The sequence below is a fragment of the Tursiops truncatus genome, chromosome 6 (assembly GCF_011762595.2).
Source record: "Tursiops truncatus isolate mTurTru1 chromosome 6, mTurTru1.mat.Y, whole genome shotgun sequence".
In the NCBI taxonomy this organism is placed as follows: Eukaryota; Metazoa; Chordata; class Mammalia; order Artiodactyla; family Delphinidae; genus Tursiops; species Tursiops truncatus.
Window position 1 is genome coordinate 97,749,231 of NC_047039.1, and position 24,248 is coordinate 97,773,478.

The 24,248-nt window shown below is 44.9% G+C and overlaps 1 protein-coding gene across 3 annotated transcripts in view; it reads left to right on the forward strand.

Moving 5' to 3' along the window:
* PAPPA (pappalysin 1) overlaps positions 1-24,248 on the forward strand; it is a 256,746-nt gene that overhangs the window by 106,920 nt on the left and 125,578 nt on the right. For all 3 annotated transcript variants that reach the window (XM_073806482.1, XM_033858470.2, XM_033858469.2), the window contains exons 8-9: positions 5,998-6,126; positions 11,917-12,008. In XM_073806482.1, coding sequence (XP_073662583.1) covers positions 5,998-6,126; positions 11,917-12,008 — 221 coding nt within the window. The remainder of the gene's footprint in view (positions 1-5,997; positions 6,127-11,916; positions 12,009-24,248) is intronic.

Here is a 24,248-nt window from a genome sequence, read left to right on the forward strand (position 1 = left end):
GAAATGGGATACAGGTAGAGCACACGGGTAGGTTGAAAACAAATATATAAAACAGTATATTTTATTTCTTTTACACCAAAAATAAAAGATATGGAGAAAATATGGCAAAAGGTTATAATTTGACAAAGCTGGGGAGTAAGTGTACAGACGTTGGTTATAGTGGTCTTTGTACTCTTCTATGCAATTAACGTATTTTCTATTTAAAACAATTGTAATGGTATGTGTAAAGTCCCTTGGCACATCATCTCAGGCTCAAAAAGTGATCGTTTCCTCCTCTTCCCATTCTTAGCTGGAAGATGGTATACAAAGTGCCCAGGCATTACCCTCTCACCCTTAGTCCAAGGCAGCACTGGAATACTTGGGCTCTTCCTAAGCCAGAGGCATCCTAGGTGCTCCCCCTGCCGTGTCTCCCAGCTCAGTCAATCTGGGTGGTAGATCTTGAACTATACCCATTCTCAGTGCAGAATTTTAACTGCTGAGGCAGCTTCTAGCTTGTAGAAGATCTCATGGCAGAAAGATGCAGCACTACATTCCTCATTGAATTAGAGCTGCTCGTCACTTTCTACCCAGATTCCCATTTTGTAGATGAAGAAATGGATGCTCAGAAAGAGGAAATGGCTTGCCCATGGTGAGTGAGTCAGTGGTGGTGTTTAAAAGGATGTGTGTCTCTCCTGACTTCTAGAACTTTCCAACTGGTCTCTGTATGGATACGCTACTTGATTCCAAAACTAGGTCTTACTTCTATTCTGCTGTATTTTCCAGTTTATAACAGCTGTGGCTTCCGTCTCCAGATAGCACTGTCTTGGGATGGAATTAGACTTGGCTCAAGTCCCTGCCCTCTGACAAAAGCAGTGTGACTATAGGCAGATAGCTTAACCTTCCTAAGTGTTAGTTTCCTTATCTGAAAACTTTTCATAGTAGTTATTCAAGGGACTGTTGTTTTGATTAAATGATAGTATTCATATGAAGGCATAGTGCTTGGCATATGATAAATAGGAAACAAATGGAAACTACAATTGCTATAATTATTGCAGAAGGTGGAATATCAAAAAAGTATAACACAGTTTAGTTACACAGACTATTTGGAGACATAGAGTGTGATAAATGAATGCTATAATATGGAAACAATAGGAGGCCAATAAGGAGGAATCAAGAGGCTCAGAGAGGGACTTCCCTGGTGGCGCAGTGGTTGAGAGTCCGCCTGCCGATGCAGGGGACATGGGTTCGTGCCCCGGTCCTGGAAGATCCCACATGCCGCGGAGCGGCTGGTCCCGTGAGCCATGGCTGCTGAGCCTTCGCATCCGGAGCCTGTGCTCCGCCACGGGAGAGGCCACAACAGTGAGAGGCCCGCGTACCGCAAAAAAAAAAAAAGAGAGGCTCAGAGAGAGTTTCCTAGAAGAAGCAAAATGGAATATTTCCATTGTGCAATGAGGTTCTCCCTCCCTCTTTCTCCTATTGTACTTTCATAGCTCTCATTTTATCTTCACATTGGTATGGGAGAAGAATCATATATCTTAATTAAAAGATAGAAAAACAGACTGAAAGAAGTAAAGTGACTTGCCTGTAGATTTCAGAGGGGTTTTTAATTGACCTATCATGATATTAATTACACACCATAATTTTAAGAAATAGACGTTTTTGCCAAAAGCTAAGTCATGGGGTACTTAGGCTGCTTAATAACATACCTATTCTTAAGATAATGATTTTATAATATGTAACTGAATTTTCTATAAGGTTGTGCTCCAAATTTGATACACATGACCATCAATACATTTTCTGAGGAGAAATACAGAAAAATCATACCACTTAGGAATGTCAGTATTTTTGTTTCTAATCGCCAGAAATGCAAACCTAAGGCAGATATGTCATTTGAGACATTTGTGAAACAATGATGGTTAAACATTAAAAACATTAAAAAAAAGAAGTCTACCAAGGCTGCAAAAAAACAACCCTTCAAAATAATCTCATCACGTTTAAATACTGTCATTTAAATTTACTAGCTAAAAACATGAAATTAATGTGAGATGCAGTGTGAAGAATGAATGATGAACTACTAGTGGAGGTTAGCTTTTTAAATAAAGATAAAATAAAATGGCCCTCAGAATTCTATGAGAGAAATCAGAAGGGATGAAGCTAATCATGTTTCAGAGGAAGTGGTAAAATTTTAGTTCCAAACAAAGAGTAAATAGGAAGGTTCAGCTTGGTAGCGTGCTCCCGTCACTGCACTAAGTGGGGGGATACTGAGCTGGAGAGTAGCTTTGGATCTAAGAATATTCCGATGGTGTTGGAAAGACTGGAAAAGGGAGATGCTAGAGGCAGGAGGGCAAGCCAGAGGCTGCTTCAGCCATCAAGTGTGGGATGTAGGTGGCAGCAGGGGTGCAGAGCGAATGACATGGAAGCTGTTGGGTAGGGGAAATTGACAAGGTTTAGGGTCTGCCTGGTTGTGGGAGGCTCAGGAGGGGAAGGAGTTCAAGTGACAGCATAAGACTTTCCAGATGGTTTTCAGAGCAGCTGAAAGGAACAACTTGACATAAATGTCCTACTTTTAGACCAACCATGAAATAGGTCCTAACCTCCAGCAAAGCCTTCAGAAGCCACTACCCTGTCCTTCTGAAAGAACTCTCTTCTACCTTAGGCTCTTGAGAAAAGAGCCCTAGTTTAGCATTAATGGTAACTTTAACTTGGAGAACATGTAGTTTTATCACAAGAATTCTTCAGTGGAAGAATATAATCTTTTTAATAGCATTTGTATCCTGTTCTTTCTTCCCTAGCTTTTTGTGAAGGGCATGACTTGGGCTTCTGTTTTCCTATCTGAAAACTTGGGATAACAGCCCCTGGTTCAAAGAGCCACTCTCCGGCTTCTGTGAGATAATGATGCATGTGCCACGCACACACAGTTTGTAAGGAGGGTTATTAAGGTTTCTCTACCAATCAGATATGTTCTATGTGATGCTGGTGGGTAACAAGGAGGACAGTAGTGGAAGTTACTGGGGGACAGATTTTGCCCCAGGGTAAAGACAAACCTTCTGGGATCCACAAATTGCAGAAGTAGAGAATAGCCACCTAGAGAGACAGCAAGCTGCAGGCAATGAGGGTGTTCTACCCAAACGATATGGTAGAAAAGAGACTTTCCATCAAGCTGTGGCCCACATGATTGATGGCGGCCTCATTCATCTTCATGGGTGTACCAAACCGAGTTTATATTGAGTTATCTGTCACTTCTTCCCTTCTAGGAAAGAGAGCACAGCATAATTCCAGGGAGTGAGAATGTTGATAATTCAGCAGGAATTGTAATGGGTTAACATTTGTTAACTGTCTATCATTGGCTGGGCACATAGGTGCTTTATATATGTTCTTACATTCGATCTGTGGGAAAAGGCTGTGAAACTAGGTTTATGGCTAATTTGAAATAGGCTCCTGCCTATGACTTCTCAGCTGGCAAACGACGAAGCCAGGATGGAAACACATGTTTGCTTGCCTCACAGTGGTGTTTCCTGAGAAGGAGAGGAAGGGGAGGAGGGAGGGCAAGGTATGGGGAGGAGGAGAGCATTCACAAATATTAGCAGAGCACCTAAATATTATCATCCGTAAATCATTTGGACACACACCACAAATGAAAAGCACAATGTAGAGAAGTAATTTTCACACTCTCACGCTTTTCCACAGAAGTGCTCCATCTGCTTCAGACAGTGACCATATGCCCCCAGTGGCCTGGGAGGTAGCCTGAAGAAACATCTTTATTTTATTCCGGAACACGGCCATGACTGTTTAATATAAAATGTACCTCCATATTTTAGAGAAAATTAATGTACAGTAGAATGCATGTCATCTTTATCTTGTACCTTCATGTTTCCCCTGGGAACATCACTCTTCCCCCTGCCACAATATTCCAGCTTTAGAAGCGTTATCTGAAAATGTGTACATTCATTAGTCTAGAGGTGGTTAAAATATCCAGTAAACTTTTTTAAAGGCCTATAATTATATCAACAAATTAGCATTTCAGAGGTTTACAAGGCACCAGTTATTCATACATTCATACATACAGTATCTCAAGATTTTTATGCATTTCATCCACTTAGTTTTCATTGACAGAGCACTGCTGGAATCCCCAGGGACTTCTGGTCTACCCTCAATATTCCTGTCTGCTCCAGCACTGCTGAAACAAACTCTTCTTTGGGTAGTAAGCCCAACATTCTCAGGAAGGCTGTGTTCCTCACCAGCCTCCTTCAGTGCTCATAAACTCCAGCTCATCATTGTGGTGAGAGTCAGGAGACGTTGTCTGACTGTTGTCGCTGCACCTGCTATCTTATTGGACTTATCCAGACAGCCCTAGCCCTCAGAGCAGCTGAAACAACAGATGGGCAGGAGAACTTGAGGTGTTTTTGACACTGTCCTTTTGTTTATGGAATCCCCCCTCACCCCAACTCTGGAATCTGATAGGAATTCTCTTCATGACCATTTTGTGTTTTTTCCCATGACACATTTTTATTATTAAAAAGTAAATAATTGGTGCAGAGGGAGATGAAAGAGAATAACATTTCCTTTTGAAAATGGTCAAAAAGGAAATGAGGATGGTGATTTGGTCATGTGGATAAATACACCTTTGCCTTGGAAGATAATTGGCAGTAGCCAGATTCCTTTGATGGCAGGGGAATTCAAGCAGGGAGATGAGAGGGGATAAGAAGGGGAGGGAGGTAATCTGGTATAAGGTTGAGTGTGAGGAAGGTAGAACAGGCATTGCTCTAGGAGGTCGTGAGAGCAAAGGAGAGACGCAATCTAGGCAAATTGGAAAGCTAGCAAGAACCAATGCCTGGAATTGCGGTTCCAGGACAAGATGCCCCTTTGTAAGAAGCGAGATTGTTAAAACAACCCTGAACTAGGGATTAGGGAGGCAGACTGCAGGATATAATTTAATGTCGTATGGTTGTAAGCATTTTGCTTGATCTCTCTGTGCCTCAGCTCCATCATCTGTAAAATAAACATGAAACTACTAGTACACATGTAGTATTGTTTTGGTTCTCAAATGAGAAAACACATGGAAAGTGCTTGGCCCCAGTCCTGACATTCAATTAATAGACGCTGCTATTATTATTAATTTAGTCAAGAGTGAGAGGCACAGGGAGGAGCAAGTGGAAGGGAGATGGAGAATCACTGGATGTGAAACGTAAGGAAAGGGCTTGCTTGCTTGTAATGGGGTTTCTGCTCAGATCGTAAAAAGAGGGCAATAGATCAGACAGCGCCCACAGAATCTCACATGGTGCTTTCCCACCTCTGTGCCTTTGCTTCTCCCATTTATTTTTTCCTGGATGGCGTTCTCCCAAACACCTTCATTATGGGGCACATACCATACAATTCTTATCCACCAGGGTTATTGTAAGGGTTAAAGATAAAAAGTACCTAGTAATATTCATGGTACTATGTCATTTTAGTGACATTTAGATGCTACATTTTAGTGTAGTCCATCATGTATGGGAGAGTGCGTTAATCACAGTAGACATTAAAAATTATTGGATAACTAACTTATATGTGGAATCTAAAATATGACATAAATGAACATATCTATGAAACAGGAACAGACTCACAGACATAGAGAACAGCTTTGTGGTTGCCGAGGGGGGTGGGGGAGGGAAGGGTTAGGAGTTTGGGATTAGCAGATGCAAACTAGTATACATAGGTTGGATAAGCAACAATGTCCTACTGTATAGCACAGGGAACTCTATTCAATCTCCTGTGATAAACCATAATGGAAAAGAATATGAAAAAGAATATATGTATGTATAACTGAGTCACTTTGCTGTCCAGCAGAAATTAACACAACATTGTAAATCAACTCTACCTCAGTAAAATTAAAAAAAAACAAATAAAATTATTGGATAATTAAATGTGCGTGTGATATCAAAAACAAGCAAGACTGGTAGACGTGTACTCGAGGGGATCCATTTTGTTTGTCCCCAGCCTCGCATCTGTATAGTTAATAGTCTTCTTTATGTTTTCCAGGGATCTACATCTTGGCAGTGTGTACCAGTACTGGGTCATCACTATCTCAGGAAACGAAGAAAGTGAGCCATCACCTGCTGCCACTTACATCCACGGAAGTGGGTACTGCGGTGACGGCATCATCCAGAAGTAAGTAGGCCTAACTAACGAGAGGAGTGGGAGCGATGTTAAGTAGGCCAAGACATGGTCAGGGTGCCAAATAGAAGAGCTTCCGGGATACTCTTCAGGGTTGAGCTGTGAGTTACGAGGGATCCTCAGAAGTCTGCCAATTTGTCTGCAAGCAGCTCGCTGGCCTCAGAGGAAAGCAATGATTCTTTTTTGAACAAACACGTTTCTCAAGCATGTAATACAATATAAGATTTCCATAGAGCTACCATTATGCACTTACTACCAGTATGCCCTTGTTCTATGTGTCCTACAAGGATTCTGTTAGTTTTTTCCACCCCAGGCCACATTCACTTAACAGGACACAGCGCACCTAGGTTCAAACACTTTTACATTCTTTGCTAGTTACCATTTACATTTCTTAAAACTGCATGTTTGTTTATGATTTCTGTTGTATTGTGTTATATCAACAGTTTACAAACTGGGTCAGAGCCTTATGAAAACAGCAAAATATTTCAACTCTCTATAATGTTGAAACCGTGATGATAAACACTACTCCAGAGTGAATATTGAACGTGATTATAAGTTCAGGGAGGCAAGTGTAAAGATTCCACACGAGCAGCCAAAAAAGGAAAAGTGTGATCAGAAGATATAAAGCTGTGTGTCTAAAAAATGGATTTTATTGGATCACCAGTCCATCCATCCCCTGTCCACAGGGCAAGACGTTATGCAACTGAGAAATAGTTGCAAAAAGCCATCAAGACTTCTGCATTGTTGGGAAAAAAAAGTAAATCTTTGAGGCTTTTTTCCTCCAGAATAAGCACAGAAGTATTTTCGGTCACTAAATTGAATGGTTTTCTTCCTAGAGATGAAAAAGAGACCAAGAATCATGCACAATTAGGTTCCTTATTGCTAAAATTGTGTTCTTTATTGTGAATATAGTTACTAGTCACACTATTGCTAAGGGACTTTTAAAACTATTGGCAGACTTAATGATAAATGTTACGGATGGAGATGACACAACAAGCTATTGGCAAAATTCCTTCATTAAATGGCACTGTTGGGTGTCACATAATATCTGTGCAACATGGAATTGCAGTGACTATTTCTGTAGGGGGAGGGGCACTCTAAAGAGAATTTGTTTCACAGTTGGATGAAACCACTGATGTACAGAACATGAATCGGCTCATAGGTATAGTTCATATATGAAAGAGAAGGGCTCGATGACTATTTCTTTTAGTTTATCCTTGACACTAGTGCTTGAGGTCAAGAGCAATTTAATTTGGTACTGATGACTTTGTGGTGTGTCATATGCACTGGAAACCTGCTATGGAATGAAAGGACCAGATAGGAACACAGCAAGGATGACACAGTGACGCAAGGAAAGAGTTTGTACAAGAATACCCATCTGCACAGACATCTGTTATTGGCCAGCAGTTTGCTTTCTGGTCATGACTCAGCATTGAAGGGAAAAGTAGATGTCGAGAATATGATCAGATGCGGGCCGGTGAGTTACAACTGCCCAACTTACTGTGCAAAAAGATAACAGTATGTGTAAGATTCTGCACTCCCATACACACTGAAGTGTGCCAGCTGTTACGAGAAAGGTTCTAAGTCAAGTTTCTGAAATAACGAATGACTTTTTTTTAATGTTGACCTTGATAAAGGCCAGTAATGATTATTTGCACAATTTCAAGTGGCTTGCTGAAGTGATGTATCTCAGGGATATATATTCATGTCTTAAATGTCCTGCGTGTATAATTTCAAAGCTGAATTATCTCAATTTCCATACGGAGGAGATAATATAAGGATTTTTAAGGGTTGAATTGTGATGCAAACCACCTGATTGCCAAGAATTTGACTCCTCAAGCATAGAAGATAAAACTCCTCGCTTGTCAGAGAATGAAATTGATGGCGTGCTGTCATGTGTAAGATCCTCCTCCAAATGCAACAACCAAACATGAAGATATGGTTTCTGGGGCTTAATGTAACAAAAGTGGGCAAAGGGAAGATAGTCACTGTTTTCTCCCACATTAAGACATCGACTTCTAGCTTTTTTTTTTTTTGTGGTACGCGGGCCTCTCACTGCTGTGGCCTCTCCCGTTGCGGAGCACAGGCTCCGGATGCGCAGGCTCAGCGGCCGTGGCTCACGGGCCCAGCCACTCCGCGGCACATGGGATCCTCCTGGACCGGGGCACGAACCCGTGTCCCCTGCATCGGCAGGCGGACTCTCAACAACTGCGCCACCAGGGAAGCCCTGACTTCTAGCTTTTGATGCAGCTGTTGTCTGATGGAACCCTGAGCACCTGAGCAAGACAGTGTCCAGGGAAGGTGCCCTATCATCTGTGGGTACAAGACTGAGCTACGTATCCAGAATATCCAGGAAACAGTCACGGTCATTGCTGGCAACCCATAATTGTGATTTGGGATTTTCTAATTTAGCACGAGGAATAAAAAAAGAAACTCACTAGTTGTAGGAACTGATCTATGGTTCAGTCTATCCATTTTGGAATCAGATATAAGTGCACTGGTAAAACACTGCAAACAATATCATTCTTCTCGCTGATCTAAAACTAGTAGTAGTAGTAGTAGTAGTAGTAGTAATTTAAATAGTTTTCTTAACAAAGATTTTTAGTATTTTTTTACCTAGAATTACTATCCTGCATAGACATCAAATACATGTTGAATTACCTGCAGGTACCAAATCGTTGTTGACATACTTGGTAGAAAACTGAATGCAGCTTATCGATGATTCCCTAAGCAAAAACAAAACAAAACAAAATCAACTTTGAAGGAAAGAAAGGATGCCGTCTTCACTAATTGGATTTTTCATGGGATGATACACGCTAATTTACTGTACATATGCAAAGGAATTTACAACACTCAGGGCCCTGATGAATGAAAGCACTGGATGAGTCTTATAATGATAATTATAAATACTTATTGAGACTCTACTAGGCAGGAGGCACTGTGCGACATTATGATCTCCTTGGGTCCTTCCAACAACCCCGTGAGATAGGTCTTATTACCCTACTTTACGAAAGAGACAACTTGCACACAAAGACTAAAATGGTTTTCTGAAGCTTACACACCCAGTAAGGAGCAAAACCAAGATGTGAGCCCAGGGCCCAGGTTCACATCTGGATTTACCATTGCCTTGCTGTGACTGACAGCCCTGCAAAACTGACGAGTCAAGGAGTAACCGCTGCTATCGGCTCTGTCCCAGACACTGTGCCAGGAGTCAGGGTGCTAGGATGACAAAGCCTCTGTCACGTCCTTTGGCATCTTAAAGCCTAGGATAGAGTGCTCTCAAGTAACAGGCAAAGGCAGTCAGTTTGACAAGTGCTCTGATAGATGGGGCCCCTTGTCTTTGGACTCAGAGAAGATGGCCACCCACTCCAGCCTGGGAGGTCAAAGAAGGTTTCTCAGAACCTGTCTATCTAATGATAGATCTGTCATGCCTAGAAGATATTTGTGGCGACCCTAATGTTTTGCTTAAACCAATAGAACATATTGTTTGGGTGGTGAGGGAATGGGTTAGAAGTGTTCTTTGTGGCTTAGGGAAACCAGCCCAGGTTAAAAAAAAAAAAAAAAGAAAGAAATCTCTCCCCAGATAACCCACGAAATAGCTAAGAAGCACAAGGCCACCACCAATTTCCAGTGCAAGATTTGCTGGCAGAGACTGGAATATGGGCCCAGCTTGGAATATATCAGCAGAATTCTTTTCTCATGGGTTTGCAGACAGGAGAGAAATTGGGTGGCTCTTCAGAGATCAATGCAATGTCCTAGTCATTGTAAGGATTGATTACAAGGCACCATCCTGCTACTCTGACACCTCCTAAAAGCAACAAACATTTCCCAGTGTAATTGCCCGGGTGAAAGGCAAAGTCTGAGGCTTCTTCCATGCTGGGACAGGTCCCAGCTGGTCTCTGGGGATGAAGGGGCAACTGCCACACACTCTGCGGAGACCTCCCAGGACAGGTGGGTGGGCATGGGAACTGTGACTCTCAGCATCTACTGTATGTCGCACGCCGGGCCAGCCTCATTAAGTTACATTCCATTTTTGCACCAACGCTAAGGAGTAGGTGTAATGATCTCCATTTTAGCCCATGAGAAGACTGAGATTCAACGTCCCGAACAGCACTGTCCAATGGATTTTTCTGCAATACTGGAAATAGGTTCTGTGCTGTCCAATATATTTGCCACTCCCTACATCCAGCTATGGAAGACTTGAAATGTGGTTACTGTGACTAAGGAATGGAAAGTTTAATTATTTTTTATTTTAATTGATGTAAATTGTCAAAGATAGAAATATCAGAGAGAGAGAGAGAGATTAAGGGACTTGTCTGAGATCACACAGTTTGGAACATGGGGCTCTAAACCCAAGTTTCTGTTACTAAAAGGATGGGAGGGACTTCCCTGGTGGCTCAGTGGTTAAGAGTCTGCCTGCCAATGCAGGGAACACGGGTTCGAGCCCTGGTCCGGGAAGATCCCACGTGCCGCAGAGCAACTAAGCCCGTGTGCCACAACTACTGAGCCTGCGCTCTAGAGCCCGCGAGCCACATCTACTGAAGCCCGCGCGCCTAGAGCCCGTGCTCCGCAACAAGAGAAGCCACCGCTCACCGCAACTAGAGAAAGCCCACATGCAGCAACAAAGACCCAACGCAGACAAAATGCAGATAAATAAATAAATAAATGGATGGGAGTTTTCCAGAAAGTGGTAACCCATCCAAACTTTCAATTGTTACTCCTCCTTCCCTTTCCCTAGGTCCAATTCAGAGAGCATTGCTCATTTTCTGCCCATCCTAACCACTGCAGAATCATCCTTAGGTGATGGAAATAATTCCTCAAAATAAAACGAGAGAACATTTTTATTTCTTAACAGCATAGGACACAGGCCTTAGAGTTCTTGACACTATGAAATGACACACCCAATGGAGAAGGCAGTGTTTTCTGATCTAAGGAAGATCAAACCTGAACACATGGATGGAGAAAATCTTTACCTTTAAGTGCACTGGGGGTGTGGGGATAGGGCTAAGGCAGGGCATCGTGAAGAACAGCAGTTATACCTTAGAGACTCCAAAGTTCTCTTCAAATTCTCAATTTTAAAGTGGAAGTGATGGGTCTTCCCTGGTGGCACAGTGGTTAAGAATCCACCTGCCAATGCAGAGGACTCAGGTTTGAGCCCCGGTCCAGGAAGATCCCACATACCGCGGAGCAGCTAAGCCCATGCACCACAACTACCGAGCCCGTGTGCCATAACTACTGAAGCCCGCGCTCCTAGAGCCCATGCTCTGCAACAAGAGAAGCCACCACAATGAGAAGCCCACGCACCACAACGGAGAGTAGCCCCTGCTCAGTGCAACTAGAGGAATGAGGAAGCCCACATGCAGCAAAAAAGACCCAACACAGCCAAAAATAAATAAATGAAAATTTTAAAATAAGTAAATTTAAAAAATAAAATGGAAGTGAGATTTCCCAGACACGCTGGAGCAAAGTCTGTGCATCCGTTTGTTCATTCATCCTCCTGTTACTCCCACCTGACTTGCTAACTTAACTAAGGACATCTCAGCAAATGGGTTTGAAGCAGGAATTCTACTTTGTCATCAGAAACACAGAAAGGCAAACATAATAGAATCTCACAAATTCACCGTGTACGCATCTCATTTGGAAGAAACAGAAAACTCAGACAGGGAAAGGGACTTGCCCGAGGCCTCACCAGAAGGTTCCTGGCCCCGGAGAGGGACTTTTCCATGTCCAGCTGTGGGTCTGAAGCTGATCTGACACATTTCCCCCTCTATATCCATTCTGCAGAAGCCAAGGTGAAGAATGTGATGACATGAATAAGATCAATGGGGATGGCTGCTCCCTTTTCTGCCGACAGGAAGTTTCCTTCAATTGCATCGGTAAGTCCTTGTCCTTTCTCTGGGCCTGGCTGGAGAAGTGGACAGCGCAGAATGGCTAGTCAGTTACAGTAACAACAATAGTTATAACTAAATGATAATTCACTCCTTTATATTACACATATTTATTGAGTACCTCCTAGGGGGCCAGGCACTGTTGTAGGTACTAGTGAATACAGCAGTGGAAACAAACAAATGGCAGGTATCCCTGCCCTCATGGAGCTTATGATCTCATAGATGATGGTGATGATGGGCAACCCTTTTGATCAAGCTTTACCTTACATACATTATTCCTTTTCTTCATGCCAACTTCCAGGTTAATTATTAGCATAGATTTTTAAGGCTTTTATTTTTACTTTAGAGATGAGAAAAATCAAAAGCCAGAGAGATTTTAAAATATGTCCAGAGTCACACAGGTTAGGATTGAAGACAGAACCAGGACTCGAACCTGATTTTGTCCCATTCTCACACACAAGCTCAGTTCATTTTGCTATATAGTCTCTAGCCAGGATCTAGTCTCCCTGACTTGAGGAAAGAGAAATAACAGACCAGCAGACCAGCCTGTGTTTAGAAAGCAAATGTTCTTTTCCCACCTTTATGGAGTCAGATGGGAAATTTGTTTTCCTCTGCCTTCCCGGGGAGTCTGGCTGATCTTGTTGTTTTAGCCCCACTTGGGAGGCCCTGGTCAGCCCGGGGCTGGTAAACAGACGGGGGCTGGGGGGCAGGGATGGAATTTTGAGCTGGCCCAGATGAGATCATGCTTCCTTTAAGATGCAAATCGATACCTGAAGATCAAAGGTCCCCTGGCTAATCCCCTGGGCTGGAGGTGAAAACTAATCACAATTCATTTGCAAGTACAAAAGAGAGAGGTGTTCCATCTAAGGAAGGGATGGAAACGTCAGTGGGAAGATTTCCCACTGAAAGGCAATTTTCTAGGAGGACTAAAGGGGAGGAAATGTCATCGGTTTGCAGCACACTGCAGGCGAGCTTTTAGACCCTTCTTCCCCTGGTATATTGTGAGCTCTGTGCGGTTTTTTACCATGTATCATTTACCTTGTATTCCATTCTCAGACACATTTATTGAGCACCTACTATCTCCTTGGCACCACGTGTGGGCTGAGCAACACAGTAGAGGTGTCCCGAAACTGTTCGTGGATGGAAAGAAAGGAGGATATGGAGGGAGGAAGAGCAGGACAGTTTCCGGTCAGGGCCTTGGGTTTTTAAAGGGCAGAAGATTTTTTTTTCTCTCTTCTCTGTTGATCTGAGTATGATTCATAATAAAACCTTGATATGAGCCTAGTGGTAGGGTGGAAAGAGCCTTGGACTACATTTAAGAAAACCAGGATCTCTGGTCCCAGCTGTGCTGAGAACTTGCTGCTTGAAGCTGGCCAAGTCACTTCCCTAGACTGGACCTCAGTTTACCTCCCATAAATTGAAAGGATTGGGTTAGGTGGTCTCTAAGAGCCTTATCTGCACTTCTGTTGTATGGTTTCCAAAGTGTGTGACGATTTCTCATAATCGTGAGTTCTGCTTGGACCACCTTTACCATCATCCTCATGGCGCCCAACAGCACTGTCAGATCTTGCTGGAGAGTGTCCACCTATTTTACTGCCACTAAGATGGCATGTGACTTCAGCGCTTATGGGAAGAAGGTACGATGTGGTGAAGTTAGGATATGGTACCGTCCATGGAACAGATCTGCCAATTACAATCCTTGGGCCAGAACTGGCCTACTGCCTATATTTGTAAATAAAGTTTTCTAGAACACAGCACACCCATCTCTTATTATCTATGGCTGCTTTTTTGCTACGACCCTAGAATTGAGTGGTTGCAACAGAGACCCTGTGGGCCAAAGAGCCGTAAATATTTACTATCTGGCCCTTTACAGACAACATTGGTTGGTCCACGGATCTGGGGGTCATTGATACTATTGGTTGCTGGAGTCTAGTGCAAAGAGGAGGTGAAAGTTATGACATGGTTCACCATTTCTTAGAAAAATAACTGAATTTTATACATACAGTGGTAAGGCTTAGGAGACTGTGAGTCCAGTCCTATCTTGCTTTAGCTCTTTGGGTATTCCTTCCCCACCTACACTTTGGCCGAAATGACTGGAATAGATCATGATTTTCAAGCTGTGTTAACTGAAAGGCTTAAGAGGAGAGGAGTGAAGATGAGGGAGTTACCAAGAGGATGAGACTTGGAGCCTCGTAGATCCACTTTATGTACTGTTATTCTGTAGTACATCCTAGGTGTTCTGCTGCTGATGATGATATGTACTGAACACCTATCGTATGCCGAGCACGTGTATAACTCTCATTCTCCTAACGACCCTCGTAGTGCCTGCTTCTCAAAAGAGGAGGCTGAGGCATGGGGAAGTGAACGAAGGATATGCAGTGAAGTGGTAGAGCTGGGACTTCCACCCAGAGAGTCTGACTCCAGAGCTAACTGTGCTGAGCTTCCTGCAAGATATTTTTTTACAGGACAGCTCTTGGTCTTGTAGGGCTTTGGCGGTGAGCAAGGAACATACTACTGTGGAGCAATTCGTGTAATGAATGAATGGAATGGAATACAGAACTGTCGGTGGTGTGGATGGTGTCCAGGGAAGGCTGTCTGTTCCCCCTGTGTATTGAGTTTGGTTGTGTTAGAGGAAGGACCTCAGCTCTGCACCCCCCAGCTCACCATTTAGAATTCCATTATAGAGAAGCAGAGATTCCGGACATTCCAGGAAGAAAGGAGTCTGTCCAGAGATCCCATTGCCTAGGAACTATATTCCAAGGACGAACTCCATGGCTTTGAGTCTAGAAAGGCATCTTCCTCAAAGAAGAAGAGTTGAAAAATAGACAGTGAATCTGTGGCTCCCAGAAGATCCAGGTTTAATGAGTCAGAGAAATGAGACTGGAGTGTGGGAGGCTTGGCTGGGGTGCATGTTGTTCTCATCACTGCATGTGTCAAGATGGTGATCAAGATGGTAGCCAAGAGAACAGGCTTGAGTGAGACTGACTTGGGTTGATATACGGCTTAGACATGGGACCTTCGCTCAGCTTCAGTGTTCTCATCCAGAAAATGGTAACAGTCCTGGGACTTAATTGTGGAAGATATTTACCAACATTTGTGGACACTTATTATCTGAATCCCTTTCCTAGATTTAGGAAAGGACTCTCCTTGTTGTAATACTAGTGAGGCAGAGCCCCACGACAGAAGTTGGTCATGCAAACATCCCCTCCTCCCAGTCTCCCTTGTAGCTGAATGTGGGCATGTGACCTACGCTTTCCCCCTGACCCCCAATCATACACACCAACCCAAGACTGAATCAGAAGACATAGGGACCCTGCAGACATCATTTTGATAAAGATGGCGGGAGTGGCCACAACCCATGTGTTTCCAAAGTACCAATGACAGCATGTAGCATGAGTGCTGAAATGACTTCGTGTGGCCACTGCTCTGAGATGTCTTCGCCAGAGCAGTCCTGGGGGCTAATCCTGAGCTTGGAATCAGGCTTCAAAACACTCTCCAACCCTCCTAGGGAGACTTCCATAAGTATCCAGTATGCTGTGAATAGACTTTGCTTGTTTGCTTGTTTTGCTTAAGTTAGGCAAAGTTGGTTTCTGTTGATCGTCACTTAGAATCCCTACTGAAGATTGTTGTCATAAGATGCTACGAGGTTTAGCCCCATTCCTAGCAAGTTGCACACTGACCATTACCTCCGTGTGTGTTGAGGTGGGGGGTGAGTGTCAGCCACACCACCGTGTATGGATACCCACCAGGTGGCATGCCTTATGCCATGCACCTTTGTTTAACGTGAGCCTATGTGAGGTCTCTTATGTCCAGATGAGGGATCTGAGACCCACTAGGATGCCTGAATTGCCCAAGGTCACACGGTTCCTAGAGCTGTGATCCCATCTCCAGACGGAGAGCCTCAGCATTTTCTGCTCTGCAGCTCTGCCTCCCCGGCTGCCTCCCCAGCTGAATGATTCCCTTCCATCCTTCCTTCCATGTTTTCTTCGTCCCTTCCTTCGCTTCTTTTTTATTTTTTTGTCACCAACCATTTAGTCGGGCGAATGTTTTCCCTGGCTTTGGTAACACCAGTGTGAGGGCGGGTGACAGATTTATGGTGGCATTCTCATTCACTTCGCAGGAGCCCACACATCCGGAAGTATTCCCAAGGTGCCAGTGTGTTATTATGCAACACCCTGGGGCTTCCCTTTCCCACTTTCCCACCCCCAGAGCCCTCATCCCCAACACATAATAAGTTGCTTGTTAAAAGGAACACCACCCACAAGACCTCTTAGGCAATGAGGCTACGTCCCCGGCAATGTGGAACTTATCTTGTCCTTTTCCCCCCTTTTTAAAATATAACATACACCAGGCCTGAAGTTTCAGTTAAAAAATGTGGTATCAGTGAAACGATAACTCCCCACACCCCATCCCAACAGGCTCTGGCTGGAGGCATTGTTCGCAGTGTTGGGAATTCTGTTTCTAAAGCACTGAGTCATAAACTACAGACAGGCTGCTGATAAAAGCTCAAGGAGGGAAGGTAATGGTCAAATTAGTCAGACAAAATGTGAAGCATCCCCAAAAGGGGTTATACTCAGCAATATATCTTGAGCGGGTGCTGGAAATGCGCTACCTTCGGAGATGGCGTTTAATCCATTACAGGAGATGCGACTGTGGGGGCCTTCTCATGCTGTGTTGATTTAGCACCCTGTGTCTTTCAGGAGAGCTGGGTCCAGGTCTTAGCTCAGACTTGAGAGGCTGGGTTGCAGCTTTGCGTCTCACCTCGGAGCCTCAGTTTCTCCCTTTGTGAAATGAGAGTGATCGTGCTGAGGGCCCTAAGACTTCTCTCCCTGTCTGACAGCGAGGAATCCTCCATCTGTCAGGCATCCATTTAAGGGCTTTGGGGTTTCAAATCCTGCTTGATGCTGATATATAGTTAAGAAAACAAAGCAAACGGACCCCCACGTTGTCTTTCCCAGACACACACACATACTCCCTGCCTGTCTCTTTTTCCAGCTCCCTCCCCTCTCCCCTCCTCTCCCCCATTCCCTGCCATTAGCATTACTTTGTCTCTGGTCCGACACAGCATCTCCAGCCCTGTCCTAGAGCCAGGGCCAATAACTCAATTATGTGTGAGCAGATAAGGAGGAGGAGGGATCAATCCACTTCCCCACAAGTCACTGGGAGGGGCGGGGGTCACCGAGCCTTGTGCCCCCTCTGTCAGGCCGCCCTGGCCTGCTCCGAGCCAAGGCGAGAAAGGAAAACAAGAAGATGAATCGCCATGTCTTCTTGGTGGATGTTCTGATGAGACTTTAGAACAACAGTGACTGAAAAGGAAAACAGCATCTGGTAGGGGGAGGGGGAGTGGAAACGAAGGAAGAATGGGCTCTGCTGGGAGTTGCGTTTATTATTATTTTTCTTTCTAACAACATGAAATCATAATAGATGATCCACCTCTCACCTTAAAAAAAAAATTGAAATTGAAAAAGAATAAAATAAAACTTCTCCTGGCTGCACGTAGTCCTTCAGACCTCCCTCTGTGGAAAAAATATAGTGACTTGCGCCAAAATACCTTCTTGAAATAAAGCTGCTTTTAACATGAAGACAGGTCTTTAAAAGAAGAAAAGAGAAATGTTAGTGGTAATCATGGGAGTGGTGATGAAGGTGCTGATGGTGGTGATCTGTCGGCTAGCATGGGTGACATGCTTAGTACTGGCATAATGACACATTCCGTAATGATTAAGAGCATGGATTTGGGGTGAGAAGCCAGGCCCAAACCCATTTTATCTGTGCCTCAGTTTTCTCATCAGTAAAACGGGTTAGTAATAGTTCCTGCTTCTCACAGTTGTTGTGAAGGTGAAATGAGGCTCTGTAGGTAAAGCATTTTAAAACAGTGGCAACGGGCTTCCCTGGTGGCGCAGTGGGTGAGAGTCCGCCTGCCGATGCAGGGGACACGGGTTCATGCCCCGGTCCGGGAAGATCTCACATGCCGCGGAGCGGCTGGACCCATGAGCCACGGCCGCTGAGCCTGTGCGTCCGGAGCCTGTGCTCCGCAAGGGGAGAGGCCACAACAGTGAGAGGCCCGCGTACTGCAAAAAAACAAAACAAAACAAAACAAAAAAGAGTGGCACCTAGTAGGTGTTATATATGTGTTTGCTAATGCTGTGATTATTATTGTTATTAATATCATTAATTTGAAAGCTATATCAATCTTCCCAGGAACCCTATGAGATAAATAATGTTATTATCCCAGGAGTGTAGAGGAACGAAAATGAGGTTCAGAGAGGTTAAATAATTTGCCTAAGGTCACACAGCTAGAAAAAGCAGAGATGGGATTCACAGTACCTAGGCAAAGTCTGCGCACTTAACCATGAAGTTATTTCACTTATCAGGCACCCAACTGTACCAACTTCTTTGCTTAGAGCCCTTTTTTCAAATGATTCCATTTACCCTTCCAGCAACTCCATTTGGTCAGAATAAGAATGCCCGTTTTGCTGATGAGGAAACTGGGACACTGAGGTGAATTGCCCTAACTCATACAGGCAAGAGGCTCAGAGACGGAGACCTTGCATCCCGTCTGCCTACTTCTAAAGACCGTGTCCAGTACCCAGATGAACCCTCCCCAAAGCAGTAGATAGCCTCTTTTTCACTATTTCTGCTTTGTTGCCATTGACACAGCAGGAGACAAAAGTGAATGCATATATCCTTCCTGTGCCTTTTCATGAGTCATGAAGACGACAATTTTCAGTTATTATCCCCCTATGAACATTCCGCTGCCCAAAGTCCATGCCCTTGACATAGTGCCATTCCGTGTTTTGGGTTGTATTTTTGTTTTTCAGAGCTCACCCTCCATTGAATATGGCCACACTGTTTTTTAGCCTAGGAGGAGTTTGACACTTTGTCCCGTTGTCATGGCAATGTGTTGGCGACAGAGGAGCCTGAGTTCAAAGGTCTATTGGCCACTCACTGAGTCTCAGTCTTCTCTTCTGGGAAGCAGGCATAACCACAACGCAGTTATGTTTAGAGAAAGATGGAAATAGCTCCTATAGAGTGTCTAGCACAATAGCTGGCAGTTAGTAGACATTTCTGCTATCTTCCCCTTCCTCACTTCCCATCTCAGTTGGGGATGCAGAGGCCTCCTGTCCATCTCCGGGAAAAATGGTCCTGAGCTACATCTTGCCGGCATGAGAAGTGGCTGAGGCCCCTTGATCTCAGTCTCCCCAGCTGTAACGTGATGGGGGTGAGCTGGATGAGCTCCCCCAGGCCCTTCCAGCCCCGACTTACAGAGTTTAAATCCCAGATCGTTATTGTTTTTAAACTGTGCATTTTAAAAGAAATGAGGGCTTGGGGAGGAGAAAGGAATTCCTTTACCCCGGAGGGTCAGAGGGGGTCACCGAGGGGACAAAGACGCAGGGAAGGGAGGTGATGGGGCGGAAGGCTGCTGTGCAGGGTGGGCCCAAAGATCTGCAGTCCTCAACCGGGAGGTCTGATGGACGCATTCAAACACCCTTGAGTCAGCACCAGTTAGGATCAAGCCTGCCATCCAGCCTCAGACCACGGCTTACCACCTCCTTTAGAAGCCCGGGAGGCCTACCCCACAGAGAGGCCATTCAGGAATGAAAAGAAACAGGATGGCCTCAGATGCCAGAAGGGAGGAATCCTCGCCCTTCGTCTGGGTTGGCCTCCTGACTCCCAGGGAGGGGTCAGGCTCAGGAGGGCCCGGAGCTTTCCTGAATTCAAGGAATCAAGACCAGACTTTGATGTGCGCATTTGAAATGCAGCCTCCAAGGCAGGTGAATCTGGGTAGCCAAGAACCAGGGCTTCTTTGTGGCATTTAAAGTGACCAGAAATCCACCTGCCCATTCAGGTGCCTTGATGTGCATCTGCATCTGTGCAGTCATGACCCAGGTAGCCCAGGAGAGGGGAGAGGCCTGGGGGGCAGGGGCCTTTCCTAGATCCTGACTCTCTGCTCTTTCTTGGGGACCGTGGTGGGTTGGAAGAGACATTCAATATTCATGAGCTGTGATCTCCACTTGAAGGGAGTGCCCTGGGGGAAATTGAAATATTAAGCAAGTGAGGGATGTAGGCCTAATTGTATCCTCCTTTTCTTTTTTGGACAGAGAAGTAATGTGCTTAAAATAAAATGATGGATGGGCAGTCAGGACCCTGTGAACCCCCACTGCTGTGGTTTGCAGGATAAAGCGGCTGTGTGCTGTAACATATGCCATCAGAACCAGCCAGAGGACGGTGCAGATCGGCTGCTGGGTCACCTCATGCCATTTAGTCACACGTTTATTGATAGCTGCTGTGTGCCAAGCACTGTGCTAGTTGCAGGGGAAAAGGCAGTGAACAAGGAAGGCCAGGGAGGCCAAGGAAGTGACACTAAGGATTATTTAAATGTAATTGTTGGAAATGCCACTGAGTGGAAATACATGTGGGGTTTGTAAGTGAGGGACCTCCTCACGTCGAAGGGCTAGGAGAGGCCTCCTTGGAGACAAGACATTCAAGCTGAGACTTGAAGGTTGAATAGGAAGTGGACAAATTAGGGTGCTGGAGTGAGGATTGCAAGAAGTTCAGACTGTTAAATCCTTGAGGCAGGAAAGAGCTTTTGAGGGGGTCAGAGAAAGTCATCATGGCTGGATGGTAGTGAGGGAGGGGAGAGAAGAGGCTGGAGGCTGCGGGCTGTACTCCTCCGGTCCCTGAGGACCCCAGGGAGGCTGCTGCTTCCGGCATGAAAGGAGGAGAAGGCACGTCCTCTGTGTGCCGTCTGTACTTGCAGCCACGCCCCTGTACTGGGCACAGGAGGCAAACGCATGCTTGCCTAGATCAGGGGTCAGAAAACTACTGCCCGTGGCCAAACCCCAGGTGCTGCCTATTTGGGTAGATCGGGTTTGACTGAACCACAACTGTGCCCCTTGGTTTAGATATCTGCTACTAAAGAGACAGAGTTGGGTAGTTCCTAGAGACCCTGTATGGTCCACAAAGCCAAAATATTTACTATCTGGCCTCGTACAGAAAAGGTTGCTGACCAACTGCTGGCATAGATGGATGAGTCTGTAGGTGGGTGAAAGAATAGCCAATTAGGGAGGTCAAGGCAGATGAGAGACAGAGAGGTGAGAATATCACCTCAGCCATCTCGCCGCTCAGCCTGTAGCAGCAAAGCCGTAATTATATTCACTCCCCACATTTTTTGTGTACACGTCAGTTTCCCTCACCCTTGAAAGAAGTCATCCTGCCTATCCCTGTGTTCCCAGCATCCAGCTAGAGCCAGGCATTGTCTGATGCACTGAATCAAATGATACTTCAAAGCAGAAAAGAGTGGCTAGAGGAGCCCAGGCAGCTTACTGCCTAAAGCTTCAGACGGTGGCCTGGATCCTCCCTGGGCTGTAGAAAGGGGCACGTTCATGTTTATTAAGAACCCACTACGTTGTCTCATTTCAAACCCACAGCATCCCTGACAACCAGGCATTCTCATCACCGCTTTCCAGATGACACAGCAGAGTCCCCAGTGTTTAAGTGACTTTTGAGAAAGTGACCTCCATTCAGTAAATGTTTATTGAGCTGGAAAACCAACACAAGAGGACACAAACTTTCGCAAGTGTCACATCCCATGCCAGCAGTGTGCCACACACAGGGCTCTCCTCTCTCCTCTTTCAATCTTCTCGGGGCTGCTGGAAGGCAGGGATTATTACTCCCATTTTACACAAAAAGAAACTGAGGCTCAGGGAGATGAAATGACTTCTTTTAAAGCGGGTGATTATTAAGTGGCAGAGCTGGGATCTGAACCAAGAACTGCCCAACTTCAAAACTAGAGGAGCCAGTGCCCTCCTCCAAAATACCAGAGCTTCTGAACCAGTAGAAGTGATGACATATGGATATGTGTTTCCAGTCCTATTCCAACTCTTCATCTCAAACAATAGTCATAACAGTAGAAATTGCTCGTTATGAATTTAATGCTTTTCCTCTGTTAACTCCTTTGACTAATTGTGTTGATCCTATAGATAAGGAAAAAGCAGAGCGATGTTAAGTAATTAACCAAGGCTCCCAGTAAGGGATTCCAGCCCTGGAAGTCTGGCTCTTAAACCCTCAGGTTGTAAGATGGGAATAAAGACACAGACCTACTAGAGCATGGACTTGAGGATATGGGGAGGGGAAGGGTAAGCTGGGACAAAGTGAGAGAGTGGCATGGACATATATACACTACCAAACGTAAGGTAGATAGCTAGTGGGAAGCAGCCGCATAGCACAGGGAGATCAGCTCGGTGCTTTGTGACCACCTAGAGGGGTGGGATAGGGAGGGTGGGAGGGAGGGAGACGCAAGAGAGAAGAGATATGGGAACATATGTGTATGTATAACTGATTCACTTTGTTATAAAGCAGAAACTAACACACCATGGTAAAGCAATTATACTCCAATAAAGATGTTAAAAAATAATAATAAATAAATAAATTACACACACGCGCGCACACACACACACATACAAAACCCTCAGGTTGAACCACTAATTTATGCTACCTCTTCATCATTAAGATTATCTAATAAAAATATGTACTCTCAAGAGCTGAAGAGCCTACCAGCAAACAGATAACGAGAAGGGGAAACAATGCAAGGTGCAAAAGGAATTTCCCATGACAAAAGGGTCGGGGTCTCTTTAAGAAACGCGTCTGAAGTGTTTGTTTACAGATCATTAACTCCTCAACGGAGGAAGAACTAAAAGCGATTTTTTTCTTGGCTGCTCCTGATTAAGTACCAAGGAGAAATTAAGATAAAGAAAATCTGAAATTATAATAATTTTAAGGGACTGGATTTTTAATTTGCCGGGAAGAAAGATAAAATATTCCACACCCAGTGTCTGCAGCTCCCCTTACAAACTCTAGGGTTGGCTCCTCTGGCCTCAAGGCAACAGCCTCAGGGGTCCTGGAAAGACAGCTGGAAGCAAATGTGATCCACCTCACACTAGTGTTTGTCTCTGTTAAGCTCCTGCTGCATACAAAGCTCTGTACTAGGCAGGATGCAGATGGGAGTGACAATTGGCCTAAGAAGAAGTCCTTCATTGGAGGACTCCAGAGGGCAGTGGTCCTTAAAGATGTGCAGGGATCGGTGTGAGGGGGCCCCAGAAGGAGTGGGAAAACCCCTGGTTGGGGGTGGTGAGTCTGTGAAAGCTTCCTGGACAGCTGGGCTCAGTAAGATCAGGTGCAGGGTCTCTGCTGATAAAAATAAAGGTCCAGAATGAGGGTTCTTCTGCAGTACTGTGAGTAGACCAGTTGACCTGACACAGCGGCACAGGGGACTGCTTCTAGCTCCAGGCTTGGTCCCCAAGCGTCTTTTGCCAGCTGTGGAGTGGGAGCTATGTTCCTTACTTTATAGGGTAGCTGTGATATAGTCTTTCATACATTTATGAATTTATTCATCCCATATTGGTTGAGCACCTCTTATGTGTCAGGTTCACGCTAAGGCACTGAGGATGCCAGATCTGCTGGGCTTGGGACAGATCCTGTTCTTCAGAAAGTGATCAGTATATCAGTTTGAGTAGCTCAGTACGGTGGTTCCGTGCCCAGGCTCTGGAGCTTGGTTCAAATCCCAGCTGTGCCACGAAAAGGGGTGTGGGCCACTTTAGTTTCCTCATCTATAAAACTGCAGTATTACCATATTGATATGCTACAGAGCTAGAAAGCACCCTAGGAGTGTTTGCCATTAATGCTCTTCGAGCTTTATTTTACTTTCCTGCAAAGCAGAGACAGCTGGAATGGTCAGTCACTCCTTCTCTATCTCACAATACCACCCATGGTCCTAACTCTGACAAGGTCCACACGTTTTAGAACATTAGCAGAAGCGGCAGGCGGTACCAGTGGCTTGGGTGAACTCTGTGATAACCCCCAAATCGAGCTGCTTTTCAAAACCAAGTCCCAGTTTCTGCTGGCTTCCTTTCTGGGCGGGAGCCTAATTAACTAGTAGCTGGAAAGAACTGCAGGTAGGCCGCCCCCCAGGCAGAGAATTCAAAGGGAAGTGGAGAACTGTGTAAATAACACTGCTTTAAGGGGCATTTAAGCCAATGGTCTTTGTTAAGGAAATTGATGGCTTTGTAAGTACTGCCTCTGAAGGGAGTACTTGAGTTGATGGTCCCTCATCTCCCCTCATAAATTCCCTAATGGACTGTGGGCCCAGAGGCAGGGCCTGCGCCTGTTCGATCCCTTGCCAACAAAAACTCAGATTCCCCTTGAAAAAGAAAATTTAAAGGTTTAACCAAA